The 18,780-nt window shown below is 42.2% G+C and overlaps 2 protein-coding genes across 3 annotated transcripts in view; both read left to right on the top strand.

The window, feature by feature from the left end:
* The first annotated feature begins 8,446 nt into the window (after window positions 1-8,446).
* Window positions 8,447-15,002, top strand: LOC111969938 (kelch repeat and BTB domain-containing protein 8). Of its 2 annotated transcripts, none has more exons than XM_023996337.2 (5): window positions 8,447-8,562; window positions 9,699-9,906; window positions 10,112-10,418; window positions 10,682-11,489; window positions 11,673-15,002. In XM_023996337.2, exons 1-5 carry the CDS (start codon window positions 8,547-8,549, stop codon window positions 12,134-12,136), a joined length of 1,803 nt encoding a protein of 600 aa, XP_023852105.1. In that variant the 5' UTR covers window positions 8,447-8,546; the 3' UTR covers window positions 12,137-15,002. The 2 variants fall into 2 exon arrangements, with proteins under 2 accessions (XP_023852105.1, XP_023852106.1); XM_023996338.2 differs by lacking the exon at window positions 8,447-8,562 and adding an exon at window positions 9,154-9,274.
* Window positions 15,003-15,465: 463 nt separating this feature from the next.
* The window catches only part of LOC111969937 (monocarboxylate transporter 2), a 17,970-nt gene continuing 14,655 nt past the window's right edge, over window positions 15,466-18,780 (top strand). The window contains exon 1 of the mRNA XM_023996336.2: window positions 15,466-15,556. The gene's annotated coding sequence lies outside the window, so the exon portion shown is untranslated. The remainder of the gene's footprint in view (window positions 15,557-18,780) is intronic.

The raw sequence follows: 18,780 nt of genomic DNA, 5'->3' as shown, positions 1-18,780 counted from the left end.
CGCTCCAGAGGACAGGCCTCAGTGTAACGCTCATTCCTTCGACGATAAACGCTAATCCAACCATCACCCCTGGTGAGACAAAACCGAGACTCGTCAGTGAAGAGCACTTTTTTGCCAGTCCTGTCTGGTCCAGCGACGGTGGGTTGTGCTCATAGGGAACGTTGTTGCCAGTGATGTCTGGTGAGGACCTGCCTTACAACAGGCCTACAAGCCCTCAGTCCAGCCTCTCTCAGCCTATTGCGGACAGTCTTACACGTGGTCTGCCACTGCGAGGACGATCAGCTGTCCGTCCTGTCTCCCTGTAGCGCTGTCTTAGGCGTCTCACAGTACGGACATTGCAATTTATTGCCCTGTTCACATCTGCAGGCCTCATGCCTCCTTGCAGCATGCCTAAGGCACGATCACTCAGATGAGCAGTGACCCTGGGCCTCTTTCTTTTGGTGTTTTTCAGAGTCAGTAGAAAGACCTCTTTAGTGTACTACGTTTTCATAACTGTGACCTTAATTGCCTACCGTCTGTAAGCTGTTAGTGTCTTAATAACCTTTCCACAGGTACATGTTCATGAATTGTTATTGGTTCATTGAACAAGCATGGGAAACAGTGTTTAAACCCTTTACAATGAAGATCTGTGAAGTTATTTTGATTTTTACGAATTATCTTTGAAAGACAGGGTACTGCAAAAGGGACGTTTCTTTTTTTGCTGAGTTTATTGATTTGTAAGAACTTGTTCGATAATAATTGCCTTGCAACATATAGAAGTACCTTAGTGTGAATGCCTTGTTAACTAATTAATGTTATACTAGTCCTTAGACTCTGGTCATGAGATTAGAAAGACTAAGAAAGTGGGCACGCATACTGGTAGCCTTGAATATTAGGGTCCAGCATTTGTCACCTTCTAAGGCAAGTGAATAAAACATGCGGTTGTCCAGCCCAACCACAGTAAACCAAAGCCACTCTCAGTAAAAGGTATTGCCCTTGTCTAACCGGTTAGGCCCCCCTAAGGCTGATTCAGACAGGTCTATTTGGAACAGTCTTGTTTGACCTCTCACTGCGTCTTCCCCTGGAGCCATGCATGCAGTGAATCAATCACATGATAATACACACCTCACTATTCATGACCTCACCAGGCACACAACACTGCCCTTAGTACTTGTCTGGTCCCTCTCCTTGCTATCATAATGTAGCAGGCTGGAGGGCGTGGTACACTTAGTTGGGAACAGGGCCACTCTCAGACCACACCACATGGGGATGCAACAATACAGTATATCCATCTTCCTATCTTTTCAGACCAGCAGGTCATTGTCATGAACTGCTCCTCTGGGGATTACCATAGCCAAATGTTTTTGGCAAACATATACTATTTTGTACACTGCTACGTGTTTCATTTTCTTTGGTATCCATAATGCAATGGTTTTCAACTGAAAACGCTCAGCACTCAATTAGATTTGTGTGTGTAAATGTAAATTCTGCAGAAGGTACTGCATAACATCACACCCTACTGAGCTATTTTCTTAATTGCATAAGTTAATTTACAGTATATGGCAAGGTTTCATCTGGTGCATAATTTGTTTTAAATCAGCCGGTGCATTGGTTGCTGGTACTTTAAATGAGAGAGGGCAAATGGAGGGTCAGAAGCCCTAAGATGAGCTGGAGATTACAACAGTGCACCCAATGGGGAATGTGGTGACATATTGTTGGGAGAACGATCAGATAGACTGGTATGGTCTGTATGGGTGAGATGATTAAGTGCTAAAGTTGCACGTTCTCCTCAGAGTAACCTGCCTGGGGCTGGAAGGCTGCATGATTGCCTCTGTGTGCTACATTACATTAATGGATACTCTCCCGGAATAATGTCAAAGGGGAAGAAAAGCCCATCCCAGCTTTCTGCCAGGACCTCAGAATTCTGGGTGTGCAATCGGATTTGCTGATGGATCACCCCCGCGCAAGCACCTCAATATTGATGATGGGCAGAGCCTTCACACACGAGTGAGCCGGACACGCCGGGGGAGTCCTCTAATCCGATTCTGCTATTAGAGCTTCAGACTTCCCAGCTGGGTGTCTCCCGGCCCGCTTCCACTCACACCGAGAGACCTCAATAGTGCCTCAGTGCGGACGCACCGCCTGTGAAGACCAAAAGAATAGCTGAAATATGTATATTTTTTCTTCAGTAATTAGAGAGGGGCTAAAAAAGGCCTGATTTTATCAAACAGAATCCATCAGCCAGACAAGTGGAACAAATGACTCGAGCTCACAGTGGGGAGCTGCAGCCTTATTTGTTTTCTTTTGAAGGGCAGACAATGCACGGTCACCCAGCCCAATGAACTGTCCCCAAAGTTATAAAGGAAAACTGGACTCCTGCTTACTCCAATTCAGTCACTTTGGGATACTACCCAGAAAATATGTATTCATAGACCTACAGTACACAAGTGCTTTCATCCGTTGTTCTATAATCTCAAATTCTGAAGAGATGAAAATGTGGTTTTCTGTGGGGAACTCTTTTGCTAAATTGAGGTTATAACCTCAGACCATAAATGGATGAATGGCTAATTACACCAAAGAGGGGAGACCACCAAATATGCTAGCTACAAACAGAACAATATTTGTGCAGTATCCAACAGACAGCAGATAATAAAGATCCCCATCTGTATTTTACCACATTTTTCTCCCCAACATGACCCGCCAAAACATTTTTTATTTAATATTTTTTATTTAACCTTTATTTAACCAGGTAGGCCATTTACAACTGCGACCTGGCCAAGATAAAGCAAAGCAGTGCGACAAAAACAACAACACAGAGTTACACCTAAACAAACCTACAGTCAATAACACAAAAGAAAAGAAATATAGAAAGATCTATGCACAGTGTGCAAATGTAGCAGAGTAGGGAGGTAGGTAATAAATAGGCCATAGAGGCAAAAATAATTACAATTTAGCATTAATACTGGAGTGATAGATGTGCAAGTAGAGATACTGGGGTGCAAAAGAGCAAGAGGGTAATTAATAATATGGGGATGAGGTAGTCAGGTGTGCTATTTACAGATTGGCTGTGTACAGGTACAGTGATCGGTAAGCTGCTCTGACAGCTGATGCTTAAAGTTAGAGAGGGAGATATAAGACTCCAGCTTCAAAGATTTTTGCAATTCGTTCCAGTCATTGGCAGCAGAGAACTGGAAGGAAAGGTGGCCAAAGGAACATGACACGCCAAATTGCGCTTCTTAACACATGCACGCTTAACCCGGAAGCCAGCCGCACCAATGTGTCAGAGGAAACACCGTTCAACAGACGACCAGCCTGCAGGCGCCCGGCCCGTCACAAGGAGTCACTAGATCGCGATGAGCCAAGTAAAGCCCACCCGGCCAAACCCTCCCTAACCCGGATCGATGTTGGGCCAATTGTGCGCCGCCCTATGGGACTCCCGATCACGGCCGGTTGTGATACAACCTGGGATTGAACCCGGGTCTGTAGTACTCTTAGACCGCTGTACCACTCAGGAGGCCCAAGAGGATTGTTTTTGACTCATTGACCAAAGGGGCCTTCAATGAACTAAAGTGTTTTCCAGTGGTGTAAAGTACTTAAAATACATTAAAGTACTACTTAAGTCGTTTATTGGGGTATCTATACTTTACGATTGATATTTTTGACAACTTTTACTTTTACTTCACTACATTCCTAAAGAAAATAATGTACTTTTTCCTCCATACATTTTCCCTGACACCCAAAAGCAGGACAGGAAAATGGTCCAATTCCCTCACTTATCAAGATAACATCCCTGGTCATTTCTACTGTCTCTGATCTGGCTGACTCACTAAAGACACATGCTTCGTTTGCAAATTATGTTTGACTGTTGGAGTGTGCCCCAGGCTATCTCTAAATTAAAAATATATATTTTTTTTAAACGGTGCTGTCTGGTTTGCTTAATAAAAGGAATTTGAAATTATTTATACTTTATACTTCTACTTTTACTTTTGGTACTTATGTATATTTTAGCCATTTCATATAATTTTGATACTTAAGTATATTTAAAACCAAATACTTGTAGACTTTTACTCAAGTTGTATTTTACTGAGTGACATTTTCTGTTAAGATATCTTAACTTTTACTGAATTATGGCAATTAGTTACTTTTTCCGCCACTGGTGTTTTCCAATTCTGCTGTAATTCTACTCATAAACATTAGCCATTGTAGTCATTAAGAAACATCATCAGCAGTTTTCCAAGTGGCATCATGGGGTTGTGCTGAGACTAGCTAGGTAGGCTCAGAGCATATGATGGGGTATTCACCCAGCCCCACAGATGGGGTTAGAAAGGCACTTTTTAAACATGAAGCGGGGACTCCAGGTCTGTATTTACAGCAGCCTCCCATCGTGCTCCTATTTGTCTCCTCCTGGGTGGCAGAGGAGACACAGACAGACCGAGAGGCTCTTCACAACATCTGCAGGCGTTCTCCCACAGGTCCCTAGAGGCATTTTATAACCCATTACCTCCATCTCTGACAAAAACACACATTTAAACTACAATTACACCCCCTGCCTCCTCTCCCTCATGCATTCCATCTCATCCTCTCTTCTGTTCTGCAATTCAATCGCTCCCGACCCAAGGCTCCTCCGCTTATCCCTCTCTCTCCGATGCCCGGCAGACGGTGCGAAATTGTCTCACAACTGAAGAGGGGCCTTTTAGGCATGATGGGGAAATTCATCATAAAGTGCAATCCCTCTATGGCACGCGCACGAGGGCACACACATATATACACCTACACACACTAAAACACATTGAATATGAGTTCTCACATTCATGTACACCTTTTTTTTGGAAGTGAACATCTGGTGTGTAATTCAATCAACGTACAGTACGTACCAAATATTACATTTGCATTCCACAGGACAATAGTGCTCATTTACTCAGCAGGTTCCTGGTGCTAAAGGTTAAAGAATCTGAGAAACAGGCTGGGCTAAATGATGACATTGCAATTTCTTCCAGATAAATATTTTATAGCATTTCTGTTGCTCCCCACTCAAAAGAGGCTCTGGGACACTTTTAATCTTAATGTAGCTTAACAATGTGTATCAAAGGACTGCAGTCTTTAAACCATATAGTATCATTCTGTAAGACTATAACTACATGATATAGTTCATCCAAGCATTTTCCCTTAGGAGAAAAACACGGGCCTACAATTTTAGACTGCAATCTGAGGATAAACCACAAAAGATGACCCCATCTATTCCCATTTTCTCTCAGTCAACATTTCCCCACATGTCATGGATTGTAGCAAATCACACTGTTTTTAAAGTTGAGACAGAGTAGCCTATACAATTTGAAAGTGCACCAAAAATAAGGAATCCTTTTTTCATTGTTACTGTGACCTGAAAATGCAGTTCTACGTGCAAAAGGTAAAAAAGTATTAGGCTATAAAGAGCCAATATATCAGGAGATCGGTTTCAATGTATCAAAAAGGGGCATTCTGCAGAGGGGTAAACATAAGCTAAAGGTATCATTAAATAACAGAAACCCCAGGAAGCCTCTTTCCTTCATTCCAGAGCAGCTAGGCCCAATTTAACAGCCTGCACTGTAGCTGAATGGGAACAAATTGGAGAAAAAAATCGATTGTGCGGATTGCAGTTATTTTATTTGACTCTCCTCCTATCATTTTACAATGTTATGCAGCGTTAGAGTCATTTTCCAGGCTGCACTATGCTGATAATGGCAAAAAGAATGATCAGGCTGTTGCCTCTACTGTAGTATTGCAAGACACAAACATTCTGAGCAGAAAATATACAGTTACTAGTGAAAGTCTACAAACCTTTTGCACAGACTTCACATTTCGCTGCCTTAAATCTAAAAAGTGATTATATATATATATTGTTCCTACCGATATACACAACCTACTCCATATTTCCAAAGTGAAAGAAAAATTATAGAAAATAAATGAAAATGTATTGATTGCGTATGTCTTCACACCCCAGAGTTAATACTTTGGCAGTCATTACAGCTGTTAACATTTTGTAGTAGGATTCTACCAACCTGGCACAACTCTTAGGGCAACATGTATACATTGTTTTGGTAAAAATTACTCAAACCAAGTAAATTTGGTTGGAAATGATTGATGGACAGCTGTATTCAAACCTTGTCACTGATTTTCAAGCAGATTTAAGTCAGGACTGAGACTAGACCATTCAGGAACACTCAACACCTATTGGAAAACCATTCTGCTGTGTCTTTATTGTGCTGTGTCTTTGGCATTACAATTTGAATAATTGTCCCGCTGAAAAATCAAACTATAGCAGGGTTAGGTTTTAAGAAGATCACCCATAACATGATGCTCTCACCACAATACTTGACAATACAGACGATCAACAATATTGCATTCACTCAACATTACTTGCCTACGTGACAAAGTTAAAAGAAGGAAGCCTGTGTTTTAAAAATAGACATTGAATCATCCTCTCTGTTTGCAACAAGGTCGTCAAGTAATACTGTGAGACAACACGGCAAAGACATTTTCTTTTTGGCCTGAGTTAAAAACGACATATTTGGACTTACAGGTGTAGTTTTTAACTCAGGCCAAAAAGTTAATGTCTTTGCCGTATTGTCTTGCAGTATTACTTCTGTCAAATCTAATCCAACACAACACAGAGTGAAACCCTCTGTATTTTTAAGTATTGTGGTGGCACCATCATGTTATGAGTATGCTTGTTACCGGCAGGGACTGGGGAGTTTGTCAGGATCAAAATAAATATGAAAGAAGCAATTTCACAAAATGTTATGCCAAAGACACACCAGAATGGCTTCCAGGTATTGCGTGTTCCTGAATGGTCTAGTCTCAGTCCTGACTTCAATATTCTTGAAAATTCTTGAGAATTTTGACAAAAAAATGGATATATGTTGCCCTAAGAGTTGGTAGAATCTTATTAAAAATGATTCACAGCTGTAATGGTTGCCAAAGGTGCTTCCACCAAATATTAACTCTGGGGTGTGAAGACACGCATTCAGGACATTTTCAGTTTTGTAGATCTGTGGGGGGGAAAAAATCCAGTTTAATTCATTTTTAGATGTACATTGAGCCTACACAAATGAATACAAATGTCTAACCATAGAATAGAACAACAAAATATGCCAGCATCAATTACTTGTTATAGCCATTAATAAAATACAATGTACTCTTGCATGTTGATGTAATTAATCTAATAATGCTGCCAGTATATACATTCTAATTAAGAGCAATACAGATTAAATGACACACTGCATGGAAATTACAAGCCAACTGCATGGCTTGTAACAGCAAATACCCTGTTTATCTTGACACAATTAGATTGCAAGTGGCACCCCATGTGCCAACCTGGACTCAGGGTTAGACGTAACATAGTAAATTTAAATCTGTGTTTCGTATCGTATGGTATGTATACATTTGTGGATGTCCATCATCCATTTCGTATGATATGTTACGAATTACAATTCGTATGATATGTTATGAATTGCAATTCGATCAATGTGTAACAAATTTGAATTCGTACAATATGTTACCGATTTGCTAAATGTATGATATTTTACGAATTCCAATTTGTGGCTAACATTAGCTAGGTGGCTAATGTTAGCTAGACTAGGGGTTAAGTTTAGGGTTAGGGTTAAGGTTAGGAGTTAAGTTAGGGGTTAAGGTTAGGCTTAGGGTTAAGGTTAGAAGTTAGGTTAAAGGGTTATGGTTAGGCTTAGGGGAAGGGTTAGATAACATACTAAGTAGTTTCAAAGTAGATACAAAGTTGTAAGTAGTTGCAAAGTTGCTAATTAGCTAAAATGATGTGATGAGATTCAAACACACAACCTATGGGTTGCTAGACATTTGCGTTATACATTTACCCATCCATCCCGACCAACCACGCTACTAGCTTTTGCCTTAAGCAACCTTTTGTCTTATGTAGCCATACTAAACGTAACATATGATACTACAGTAATTTGAGTGCCCCGGATTTACATTTACTATGTTATGTCTAGTTTATGAGACCAGACTGTATGTGCTGAACTTCAAGAGGCCCACATCAAAATGCTGACCACTCTCTTGTGATTGAGAGCTCAAATTGAAATGAATTGCCTTTCATACATTCTTCTTAATTACGGAAAGGCCATTCACTAATTGTAATGTTGATAACAAGCTTGGTATGGGCCTTTAGCAGCATAGAGACAATCAAAGTAGTGTAGTTTCATAGATGCAAGGTAATGGCTAGACAGACCTTGGAGTTACTTGGATGCTAAGAATTTGTGTTTTTGTAAGGGTTTTCCTACATTAAACTTCGGATGCATGACAAGATAGTGTGTGTAAATCATAGCATTAAATATAACACATACTGCAGTGTATGCCTATACAGAGCCCTTATTCTAATTTAAATGCCCTGGGCCTTTAAATCTATTTATTCCTGATTAGAAGAGAACGTATAAATTTTTGCCTAGATGTTCTTCTAGTGATTCATTTGATCATCAATTCCATTGGTTCTACTTTGATTGGTTGTCATTGTCGGCTGTTTCCGTTTCACGGTGTGCTTTGAGAACAGACTGAGGAGAATGGCTGCCAGTGGAGGTTAGCGTTTCTTGATTGTTTGTGTTAACGAGGCAGACTTTTAAAACCAATTTTAAAGTTCCCTAATTCATATTGAATGGTATATAACCAACAAGATTACACCCTGACAAATATTAGACACTTAAGATTATCTCTCTTCGTTTTACAAGTGAAGCTGTAAGCGAATGGCTTCTCAAAGTGTATGCTGGTTATCCAAATTAGCTAGCATTACTATCTATAACGTTAGCTCTCAGATGGCTAGTTTTAACCACATTTTGTCTGTTAGTACAACTAAGTCTAAACAATTGCATATATTTGTATGCCAATGATACTGTTAGACCTTTTCGTGTGTACTATCTTAGCTTTTATTAATAGCTGTCAAGAAGGTATGTAACAAGCTAACTAACGTATGTCTGGCTAGCTAACGTAACGTGCCCACGTCTCGTCCTGATGAAACATAGCTAGTTGTTGGCCAGTTTGACGTTACTTGGCTAACGTTAGCTAGTAATGGGCTAACGTTAGCTAGTAATGAGCTAACCGACTAGCTCCATGTCAACAAGAGTACGAGAACGTTAGCTACGTGACAATCCAAATTAGCTAGCTAATGTAGGTAATGTTAACTGCATGACTGACGGTAGTCGTGACTAGTTAGGTCAATGGCTAAATGATTGCTTGCTAACTACTATAGCCGGCTGATAATGCCGCGGACGGCTTGCTGTGATGCTACCCAGCTGTGAGTTTCTAATCCCCAGAGTTCGCTCGCTAGCTAATTACGATAGCTAGCTTGTTAAGAAAAGTATCGTTTCAGAACGGGTCTTTGTTCTGTCAATAAATCGTGCACACAAATTGTGCTGAGTGGGTGATATCCATGGCACACTGATTGCATGCTAGCTAACGTTACTACTCTACAAACAAGGACTATCTAGTGTGTCGAATAGTAATTTAGTACAGCCATAGTCAGTCAGTTTACTAATCTTTACGTGTTTTAGAATATGTTTTGCTCTACTCATTGTAGCCAGTACGCTTGACTCAATTGTTGTGCTGCATATGCTACTAAATAATATTATTTAGTAAAGTTTCCCCCACAATTTTATAAGTGTCTGTTTAATATCCATCATGGAAAAAGGGTATGTTTCTCTCCTATGTTTCTTCCATAGACATAGGCAAGCTGTTACAAGTACAGAATGGGACTCCATCAAACACAACCTACAGTGGGGTAGATGCTGTTCATGCCTGTAACATCCTCCAGCAGCTCAAAGTCTTGTATGATGAAGCACAGCTCACAGATATTGTCGTTGAAGTGGACCATGGCAAGACATTTTCGTGTCACCGAAATGTCCTTGCAGCAATCAGCCCTTACTTTAGGTAGGTCTGATGTGAGCCGCTTGTTTGTTTCTAGTCGTTTACATTTTTAGATAACAACCAATGCTGTGCCAGTCTGTTTGTGCTATCATACCAGCTTCCTGTCACTCATTGTCATGTCAATGATGGCAATGAAGTAGTATCTGGGACCAGGCAATGCTGCAACATTTAAACTTTCTTAAAAAATTATATTTCCTCTTCCCTCCAGGTCCATGTTCACCAGTGGCCTTACAGAAAGCAGCCAGAGGGAGGTTCGGATCGTCGGGGTGGAGTCTGAGTCCATGGACCTGGTCCTGGACTATGCCTACACGTCCAGAGTCACGCTGTCAGAGTCCAACATCCAGGCCCTGTTCACGGCAGCCAGCATCTTCCAGATCCCAGCCCTGCAGGACCAGTGTGCCCAGTTCATGATCAGCCGCTTGGACCCCCAGAACTGCACCGGGGTCTACATGTTCGCAGACGCCTACGGCCATCAGGAGCTGAGGGAGCGCTCCCAAGACTACATACGCAAGAAGGTGGGTTTTATTCTAAAAACAAGCTGTTCTATTACACTATTGTGCTTCACTTGGCTCGCCATTTAGGAAGTATTAATGTATCAATGTGTCATTAAAATGGCCTTATAATTACAGTAATGTGAGAACACAAGTACCATAAATAAAGTAGTTGACACTAACATTTTAGGATAGCATTCCAGGTCTTGATCTGTTAGTTGAGCATTCTGCGACAAATGACAGTGAGGTCTAGATGAAATGTGACATGTGGTGTTGTGCTGTTGTAGTTCCTGTGTGTGGCGCGGGAGCAGGAGTTCCTCCAGCTCACCAAAGAGCAGCTGGTGAGCATCCTGAACAATGATGACCTGAATGTGGAGAAGGAGGAGCACGTGTATGAGAGCATTGTGCGCTGGCTAGAGCACGACCGCTCCCGCAGGGAGGCCCACCTGGCTGAAGTGTTCTCTCAATGCATCCGCCTGCCCCTCCTGGATGACTCCTTCCTCAGCCGCATCCCACCCCCCTTTGCCTGCGCCCTCTCCAGAGACCCTGCCATGGCCCGTCTCAATGGCACCAACGGCTGCCCCCAGCGCTTGGGCATGACCGCCTCTGAGATGGTCATCTGTTTTGACGCGGAACACAAACACTCAGGGAAGAAGCAGACCGTGCCTTGCCTGGATACCACTGCTGGGAAGGTGTTCAAGCTCTGCAAGCCCCCCAATGACCTGCGGGAGGTGGGCATCCTGGTCTCATCGGAGAATGACATCTTCATCGCCGGGGGCTACCGCCCTAGCAACAGTGAGGTGTCCATCGACCACCGGGCGGAGAGTGACTTCTGGCAGTACGAGCACGCAGGGAACCGTTGGCTTGTGCGTTCGCCCATGCTGCGGGCCCGGATCGGCTGCAGGCTGGTCCACTGCTGCGGGAAGCTGTACGCCCTGGGGGGCCGTGTGTACGAGGGGGACGGGAGGAACGCACTGAAGTCAGTGGAGTGCTACGATTCCAGAGACAACTACTGGACCGCCGTCAGCCCCATGCCTGTAGCCATGGAGTTCCACAGCGCTGTGGAGTACAGAGACCGCATCTACATCCTCCAAGGTGAGGCGGAATAGTGGAGACACTATTCAACCTTGAAAATAGACTGAAGAGAAATGCAGTGGGGAAAAGATGAACGTGGTGTAGGAGAATCTTAATACATAAAAGGGGTTGTTGAAAACTACTTCATTCCTTTTTCAATGTTTATCTTAACACTCAGTGGTGCTTCTTTTCTCTGTTTCCCAGGTGAATACTTCTTCTGTTTCGACCCTCACAAGGACTACTGGGGCCACCTGGCCCCCATGAGTGTCCCCCGGAGCCAGGGCCTGGCTGCCTTACACAATAACTGCATCTACTACATCGCTGGCATCTGCAGGAACCACCAGCGCACCTTTACCATGGAGGTCTACGACATCGAGCAGAACACCTGGGCCCGCAAGAGGGACCTTCCTTTCGACCAGGCCACCAGCCCCTACATCAAGGCCCTGCTCCTCCAGGGCAAGCTGCACCTGTTTGTCCGAGCCACACAGGTCATGGTGGAGGAACACGTGTTCCGTACCAGCAGGAAGAACTCCCTCTACCAGTACGACGACGAGGCGGACACATGGACCAAAGTCTACGAGACGCCCGACCGCCTCTGGGACCTTGGCCGCCATTTTGAGTGTGTGGTGGCCAAACTGTACCCACAGTGTCTTCAGAAAGTGCTCTGAGAGGAGGGACAGGTTCCCTCCTCCACGAAGAGGGAGTGTGTGTGGTCCTGCATGCCTTGTGCCTGGTACTGTCCTGTGTTTGCATCACAAGGACTGTCGAGTTTAGTCTTAAAGCGGTAATGGTTCAACACGATCAAATTGGGGTGGTTTTAAGATTGCAGTATTGTTTTTTTTATTGTTTTTTCAGTCGGAACCAAATACCCACACTGATACTTGTTTTACAGTATAGTACAATGAATCATAAGTGCAATTATCTTGTTTGCTTGTTTTTGTTGAGCCATTTTGTTCCATCTTATTGTGTGGACCCCAGAAAGAGTAGCTGCGGCTTTTGCAAAACAGCTAATTGGGATCATAATAAAATACCAATCTTAAAAGGATATGTAGGTTATAATTTTTACAATTGATATGCATGCAGTTGAGGGATCAATATGAAGTGCCCTCTAATTATTGTCATGCTACATGCCAGCATAAAGTGAGAATTATAAATAATTTGAGTCTATATTCATACGGGTAAGATGAGCGGTGATGCTCAGATTGAGGTTGTCGTCTTTGACTGCTCATTGCGCCCTACAGCAAGCTCGTCTTTGACTGCTCATTGCGCCCTACAGCAAGCTCGTCTTTGACTGCTCATTGCGCCCTACAGCAAGCTCGTCTTTGACTGCTCATTGCGCCCTACAGCAAGCTTCGTCTTTGGACTGCTCATTGCGCCCTACAGCAAGCTCGTCTTTGACTGCTCATTGCGCCTACAGCAAGCTCGTCTTTGACTGCTCATTGCGCCCTACAGCAAGCTCGTCTTTGACTGCTCATTGCGCCCTACAGCAAGCTCGTCTTTGACTGCTCATTTCGCCCTACAGCAAGCTCATCTTTGGAAGTGTTTATTAGTTGTGTGTGCTAGTGATTTAGGTTTATTTCCATGTGTGGTAGGAGGCAGGTATGTTATTTTGTGAAATGCATACTTTGCTTTTAAGAGAAGGCCTTAGCTGTGTCAACCAATGTGCTGTTTGGCTTTGTTGCAGTTGGATTTATACTTGTTGCAATCGTAGATTAGCTTCACACTCGCAGCTGACATCCATATTGTTGTAACAAGTGTCACATGCCAAGAGAAGTTCGACTATTCACTCCACATTGGAGAAACAAGCATGGTGTCGTGTGTGTGTGTGGCTGGCATAAGTGAGACATTTTGAACCAGGCAACCGTTTGCTTTGATAGCAACTCAGCAGTCAGATAAGGAGCGAAGGGACGTGGTGCAGGCAGATGCATTGATTTGTCCGAAGTGTGGGCAGCTTGCTGCAGCATAGTGTTTTCTGTGGATATACATTTTTTTTTTTCAGCATGTCTGATATTGATTAGAAGTGTTTGGAATAACCTACCTCTTAAATGGCAAAATGCATTTCAGAACTTGGTTCATCTGAAAAGTTGATAAAGTTTCTAGTAGCAATAACTAAGGAAACGTTGATACAATTAGGTTTACCCTTGTGGAAGTGCATTAACTGTTTTCAAGCTTAATTTGTGTACTTACCTTTAGGTGAAACAGCTCAATATTGGCTGTGGCTGGCTGATGTACAGTAGTAGTTGAGGAGTAAAATGGAGATTGTTGGTGTGTAACTTAGCGCAGATCCCAAGGGCTGTCATTGTGCCTGTGGGTGGGTGCATCGGATAGTAGTCCTGTGTGTTTAGCCTGGCGAGGCAGTGTCAAGTCTTACTCATCATTGCACTGAATCACTCTCCAATAGTCAGTCACTGCAAACTTTACCAAGCACCCTCCTGGACAGAACTACCACAGTGTTGGGCACAACTTCATTGCCAACACATCTTTTACACATGAATCCATCTGTACATGCTATCACATGGAGAAAAACAAGAGAACTTGCTCCTGCTTTTTTGACAGTCTTGTATGTAATAATTGGGGTAACACAGCCATTGAGTGATGGTTCCCTATGGAACTGCAACATTTTCAATGATGTCAATAATTTCCTCATGCAGGTTCCTGTGTCATCTTTGCACTACATATGATCATTTATTTTCTCATATTTAAAGCTTTCCCTAAAATCAATCAACAACAAAGCAATCTTGGGATATACAGTTCTGCCTGCAAAGAATTTGAAATGGAGAATAATATGAAAACCCACATTCTAGGTGTAGAGGTGACATGATAAACTTTTGTAAAGAAAGGGACTGCAGATCATTTGGTGCTTGTTTGATCTGGTCAGAGCAATGCCCTCCTGAAGCCCTCACAGGTGAAAGGGGGTTTGCCCGAATGCCTAAACTCAGTCACTTGGGAACCAGGAATGGACAACTCTCAGGATTTCTATTGATACAGAGTACTGTATTTTAAATGTCTTGTGTAATATACTGAACTATACGTTTGCTGTACTTGCACAGTTTTTACAAACTTTTTCCTTTTGTAACTTAAAATAGATGTGATTTATTTTCAATGGCTGTATTTGTATTTTCTATATTTAGTTATGGTAGAGTTATGTTCTGTATCCCACACATGGGTATCGGCACATTTATTTGATTTTCTTGTTTTAGTTTCTCAGTTTTTCTTTACCATAAATTCTCAATAAGCATTACAGATATGTAACTTCAATGTTACTTTAAAATCGCCAACACGATGCAAAGCTTACAATGAATCAGCCAATCGATGTGCTTTCTGTGCAACAGCCGTAGTTGGCCTTGGGCAGCCATATCGAAGCTCATTGAAGACCTGTATGTAAGCGTTGTCCACAGATGGCAACTAGCAGTGGACTCTTCCTGTATTTCATTTCTTTGATGGTGTGTCTGTAGGGTTTGGGGAATAGTGGTGGTTGAGCTCAACTGTGAAATTCACATTGCACATATTTTGAAAATAAAATGTGAAACCCTATTGGTGACTTATTGCCATATGATTATTTGGTGCTGAATTATTATTATTATTATTAGCGAAACTTGTACTACCCTTGTATAGCTAGCTATTTTTCGAAGTAACCGATCACATTCATGTAACATTGTACAATGTTAGTTTTTTAAACTATGCATCGTTGGGAATGTTTCATGAGCAAGCATTTCACTGAGGTCTACACCAGTTGAATTCGGAGCATGTGATGAATACAAAACAATTTGGTACCTTTTCAATAGATAAAGTTGCAACGTTTGTAACAAATATACCTAGCAAGTTGACATGACGTCACTGAGTAGGGACATTCTAGTGACCTGAGTAGTGAAAGATGGGACCAATGTCGGTTTGCATAAAATATAAAAAACGACTAGAATCAATTGCCTAGTTAATCAAATTCACAGCCTTTTGGGAGAACTGTTCGAATTCAATGAACCACCAGGCGGAAATGAGGTGACACGTGTCTAAAAGCTTCTGAGAAGTACTATCAATTTGTTTCAGAAACTTTCGGAGTTTGTGCTGGGCTTTGCATTTTCGTGGTCAAGGTAAGATTTTTTTTATTTATGTCTCCCACCCAATATGTTCAACGCTTCAACTTGTGTTGTATGTGTGCACTCAGAGTCGGATATCCACGTGTACCAACCAAATTTGAGGCTTCCTGAATTTGTTGGGTGTTTCGCAAATGGTCATTATGCTAGTTCCTTAAAATGAAAACACGTTCTTTGGATTGTTAAATTGACTCCATATGTAGGATCTGTAGAGATTATGCACTTTTGTAACAAAGCAAACAGCTAAAACGTATTCTTTACGTTATTCTGTGCTTCTCATCAGGTAGTCTTGATGCAACTATCGTACAACGGCTAGTTTGAATTACTTAAACTAAATTTAGCCATGATCAGCCTGGTCTCAGACTAGACATAACATAGTACACGTAAATCTCGCGCACTCAAATTAGTGAGCTTGGTATGGTTACATAGGACAGTTGGTTACTAAAGGGTAAAAACAAACGTAGGATGGTTGGTTGGTGTATAGGGCAAACGTCTAGCAACCCAAAGGTTGTGACTTCGATTCTCATCCCGGACAATTTTTGTTAATTAGCAAATGTTCAACTACTTACTATGTTAGCTAACCCTTAGCCCTAAACTTCACCCTTGAACTCAACTCCTAAATCTAAACCTAAACCCTAAACCCTATCTTAGCTAACGTTAGCAAACTAGCTAAAGTTCACGTAGTTAGAATTCGTAACATACTTTTTTTTTGCAAATTCGTGACGTATTGTACCAATTGTAATTCATAACATATATGAAATGACTGATGGACATCTACAAATGTGTACATGCCTTAAGAAACATATCATACTAAATGGAGAGTCACTGATGTAAATACAGAATAATACAAAATGCTTTGAGACCAGGTTGAAATGATTGCCACAGCAACATAAAAACATGCAACCTATGAGTATGAGTCTAAAAAGCAGAGAAAATAAACAAATCAATTGGAATTACACCATCTACAGCAATGGCAGATATTGAACGTCTATTTACTAATGGGCATTTCCATGTAAATGGTACAAGAGCACCAACGTGAAGTTCATAGGAGCATGTTAAATGTGGTTTCAAATGAAAGCTAAGAGTCTATATTTTTGAGAATTTAAGGCATAAAAACATTTTTCAACTATTTTCTATCCTAAATGTTAGGAATAGGTTAAAGGGCTCGTACATGCTGACCGCGTGCGCAAGCGTTGCAAAATAAATGTACACATACATGTTATTCAATTATTGCACACACACTGCTCGCACACGTCAACAAGCGTCTTTGTAGCCAGGAGCTAAAAAAAATTTGGGTTGAATTTGTGATGCTTGATGCACTGCAAGTTCTGCCTCTCCCATCTCCTCAAATCAAATTGGTCACATACTTTTTAGCAGATATTATTGCAGGTGTAGTGAAATGCTTGTGTTTCTCGCTCCAACAGTGCAGTAATATCAAATAATTTCACAACAATACACACAAATATAAAGTGAAGGAATGGAATTAAGAATATATAAATATTTGGATGCGCAATGTCAGAGCAGCATACACTAACATACAGTGGAATAGAATACAGTATATGCATATGAGATGAGTAATGCAAAATATGTTAACATTATTAAAGTGGCCAGTGATTTCAAGTCTATGTATATAGGGCAGCAGCCTCTAATGGCTATTTAACAGTCTGATAGTCTTGAGATAGAAGCTGTTTTTCAATCTCTCGTTCCCAGCTTTGATGCACCTGTACTGACCTCGCCTTCTGGATGATAGCGAGGTGAACAGGCAGTGGCTCGAGTGGTTGTTGTCCTTGATGATCTTTTTGTCCTTCCTGTGACAGCTGGTGCTGTAGTTGTCCTGGAGGGGAGGTACTTTGCCCCCAGTGATGCGTTGTGCAGACCTCACTACCCCCTGGAGAGCCTTCCGGTTGCGGGCGGTGCAGTTGCTGTACCAGGCGGTGATACAGCCCGACAGGATGCTCTCAATTGTGCATCTGTAAAAGTTTGTGAGGATTTTAGGTGCCAAGCCAAATTTCTAAAGCCTCCTGAAGTTGAAGAGGCGCTGTTGCGCCTTCTTTACCGCACTGTCTGTGTGGGTGGACCATTTCAGTTTGTCAGTGATGTTTACGCAGAGGAACTTGAAGCTTTCCACCTTCTCCGCTGCGGTCCTATCGATGTGGATAGGGGGGGGGGAGGGGGGGGTGCTCCCTCTGCTGTTTTCTGAAGTCCCCGATCAGCTCCTTTGTTTTGTTGACGTTCAGTGAGAGGTTATTTTCCTGGCACCACACTCACAGGGCCCTCACCTCCTCCCTGTAGGCTGTCTCGTCGTTGTTGGTAATCAGGCCTACTACTGTTGTCATCTGCAAACTTGATGATTGAGTTGGAGGCATGCGTGGCCACGCCGTCATGGGTGAACAGGGCGTACAGAAGAAGGCTGAGCACGCACTAATTGTGCAACAATTAAAATATTAATTAGGCCCTAATCTATTGATTTTGCATTATTTGGAATACAAGTATGCATCTGTTGGTGACACATACCTTTTAAAAAAAGTTAGGTGAGTAGATCAGAAAACCAGTCAGTTTCTGGTGTGACCATTTGCGTCATGCAGCGCGACACATCTCCTTCACATAGAGTTGATCAGGCTGTTGATTGTGGCCTGTGAAATATTGTCCCACTCCTCTTCAATGGCTGTATGAAGTTGCTGGATATTGGCGAGAACTGGAGCACGCTTTCGTACACGTCGATCCAGAGCATCCCAAACATGCTGCCTGTCCTCCTGAACGATTAAAATAAAACCTTGATTGTTTGGATGAGGCAGGCCTACAGTCATCTTCAGCAGCCTTGGTCAGGTCTTGGGGGGTCTTTCACTTCAAGTTTTGTATTGGTGTGTTGACTTTGCAGGTTCTTCAAGAGATTGGAAGTTGTGTTTCTAGCATTGGAGAGGTGTTTCACGCCTGGGCACAGTTTACATTTTGGAGTTCTATACTTGTCGTTTTCTCCTACCGAATCAAAATAATTCCCACCAAATCAAAATAATGTGTGTAACATGAATAACCTATTCCAAACCCTTCCGTATAAAGCCTAACACTAGGCAGCAAGACGCAGCCACTGGTCAACGTGTACTTCCACGCTGGGAAAGTCGAATTGCAGAAGCATCTCAAATATTTTTATCTCCCTCACTAAAGCAGTTTATAGTGTGTGTGTGTGTGTGTGTGTGTGTGTGTGTGTGTGTGTGTGTGTGTGT

Source organism: Salvelinus sp. IW2-2015, linkage group LG11 (genome assembly GCF_002910315.2).
Source record: "Salvelinus sp. IW2-2015 linkage group LG11, ASM291031v2, whole genome shotgun sequence".
NCBI lineage: Eukaryota > Metazoa > Chordata > Actinopteri > Salmoniformes > Salmonidae > Salvelinus > Salvelinus sp. IW2-2015.
This window is presented reverse-complemented; position numbering and strand designations above follow the sequence as displayed.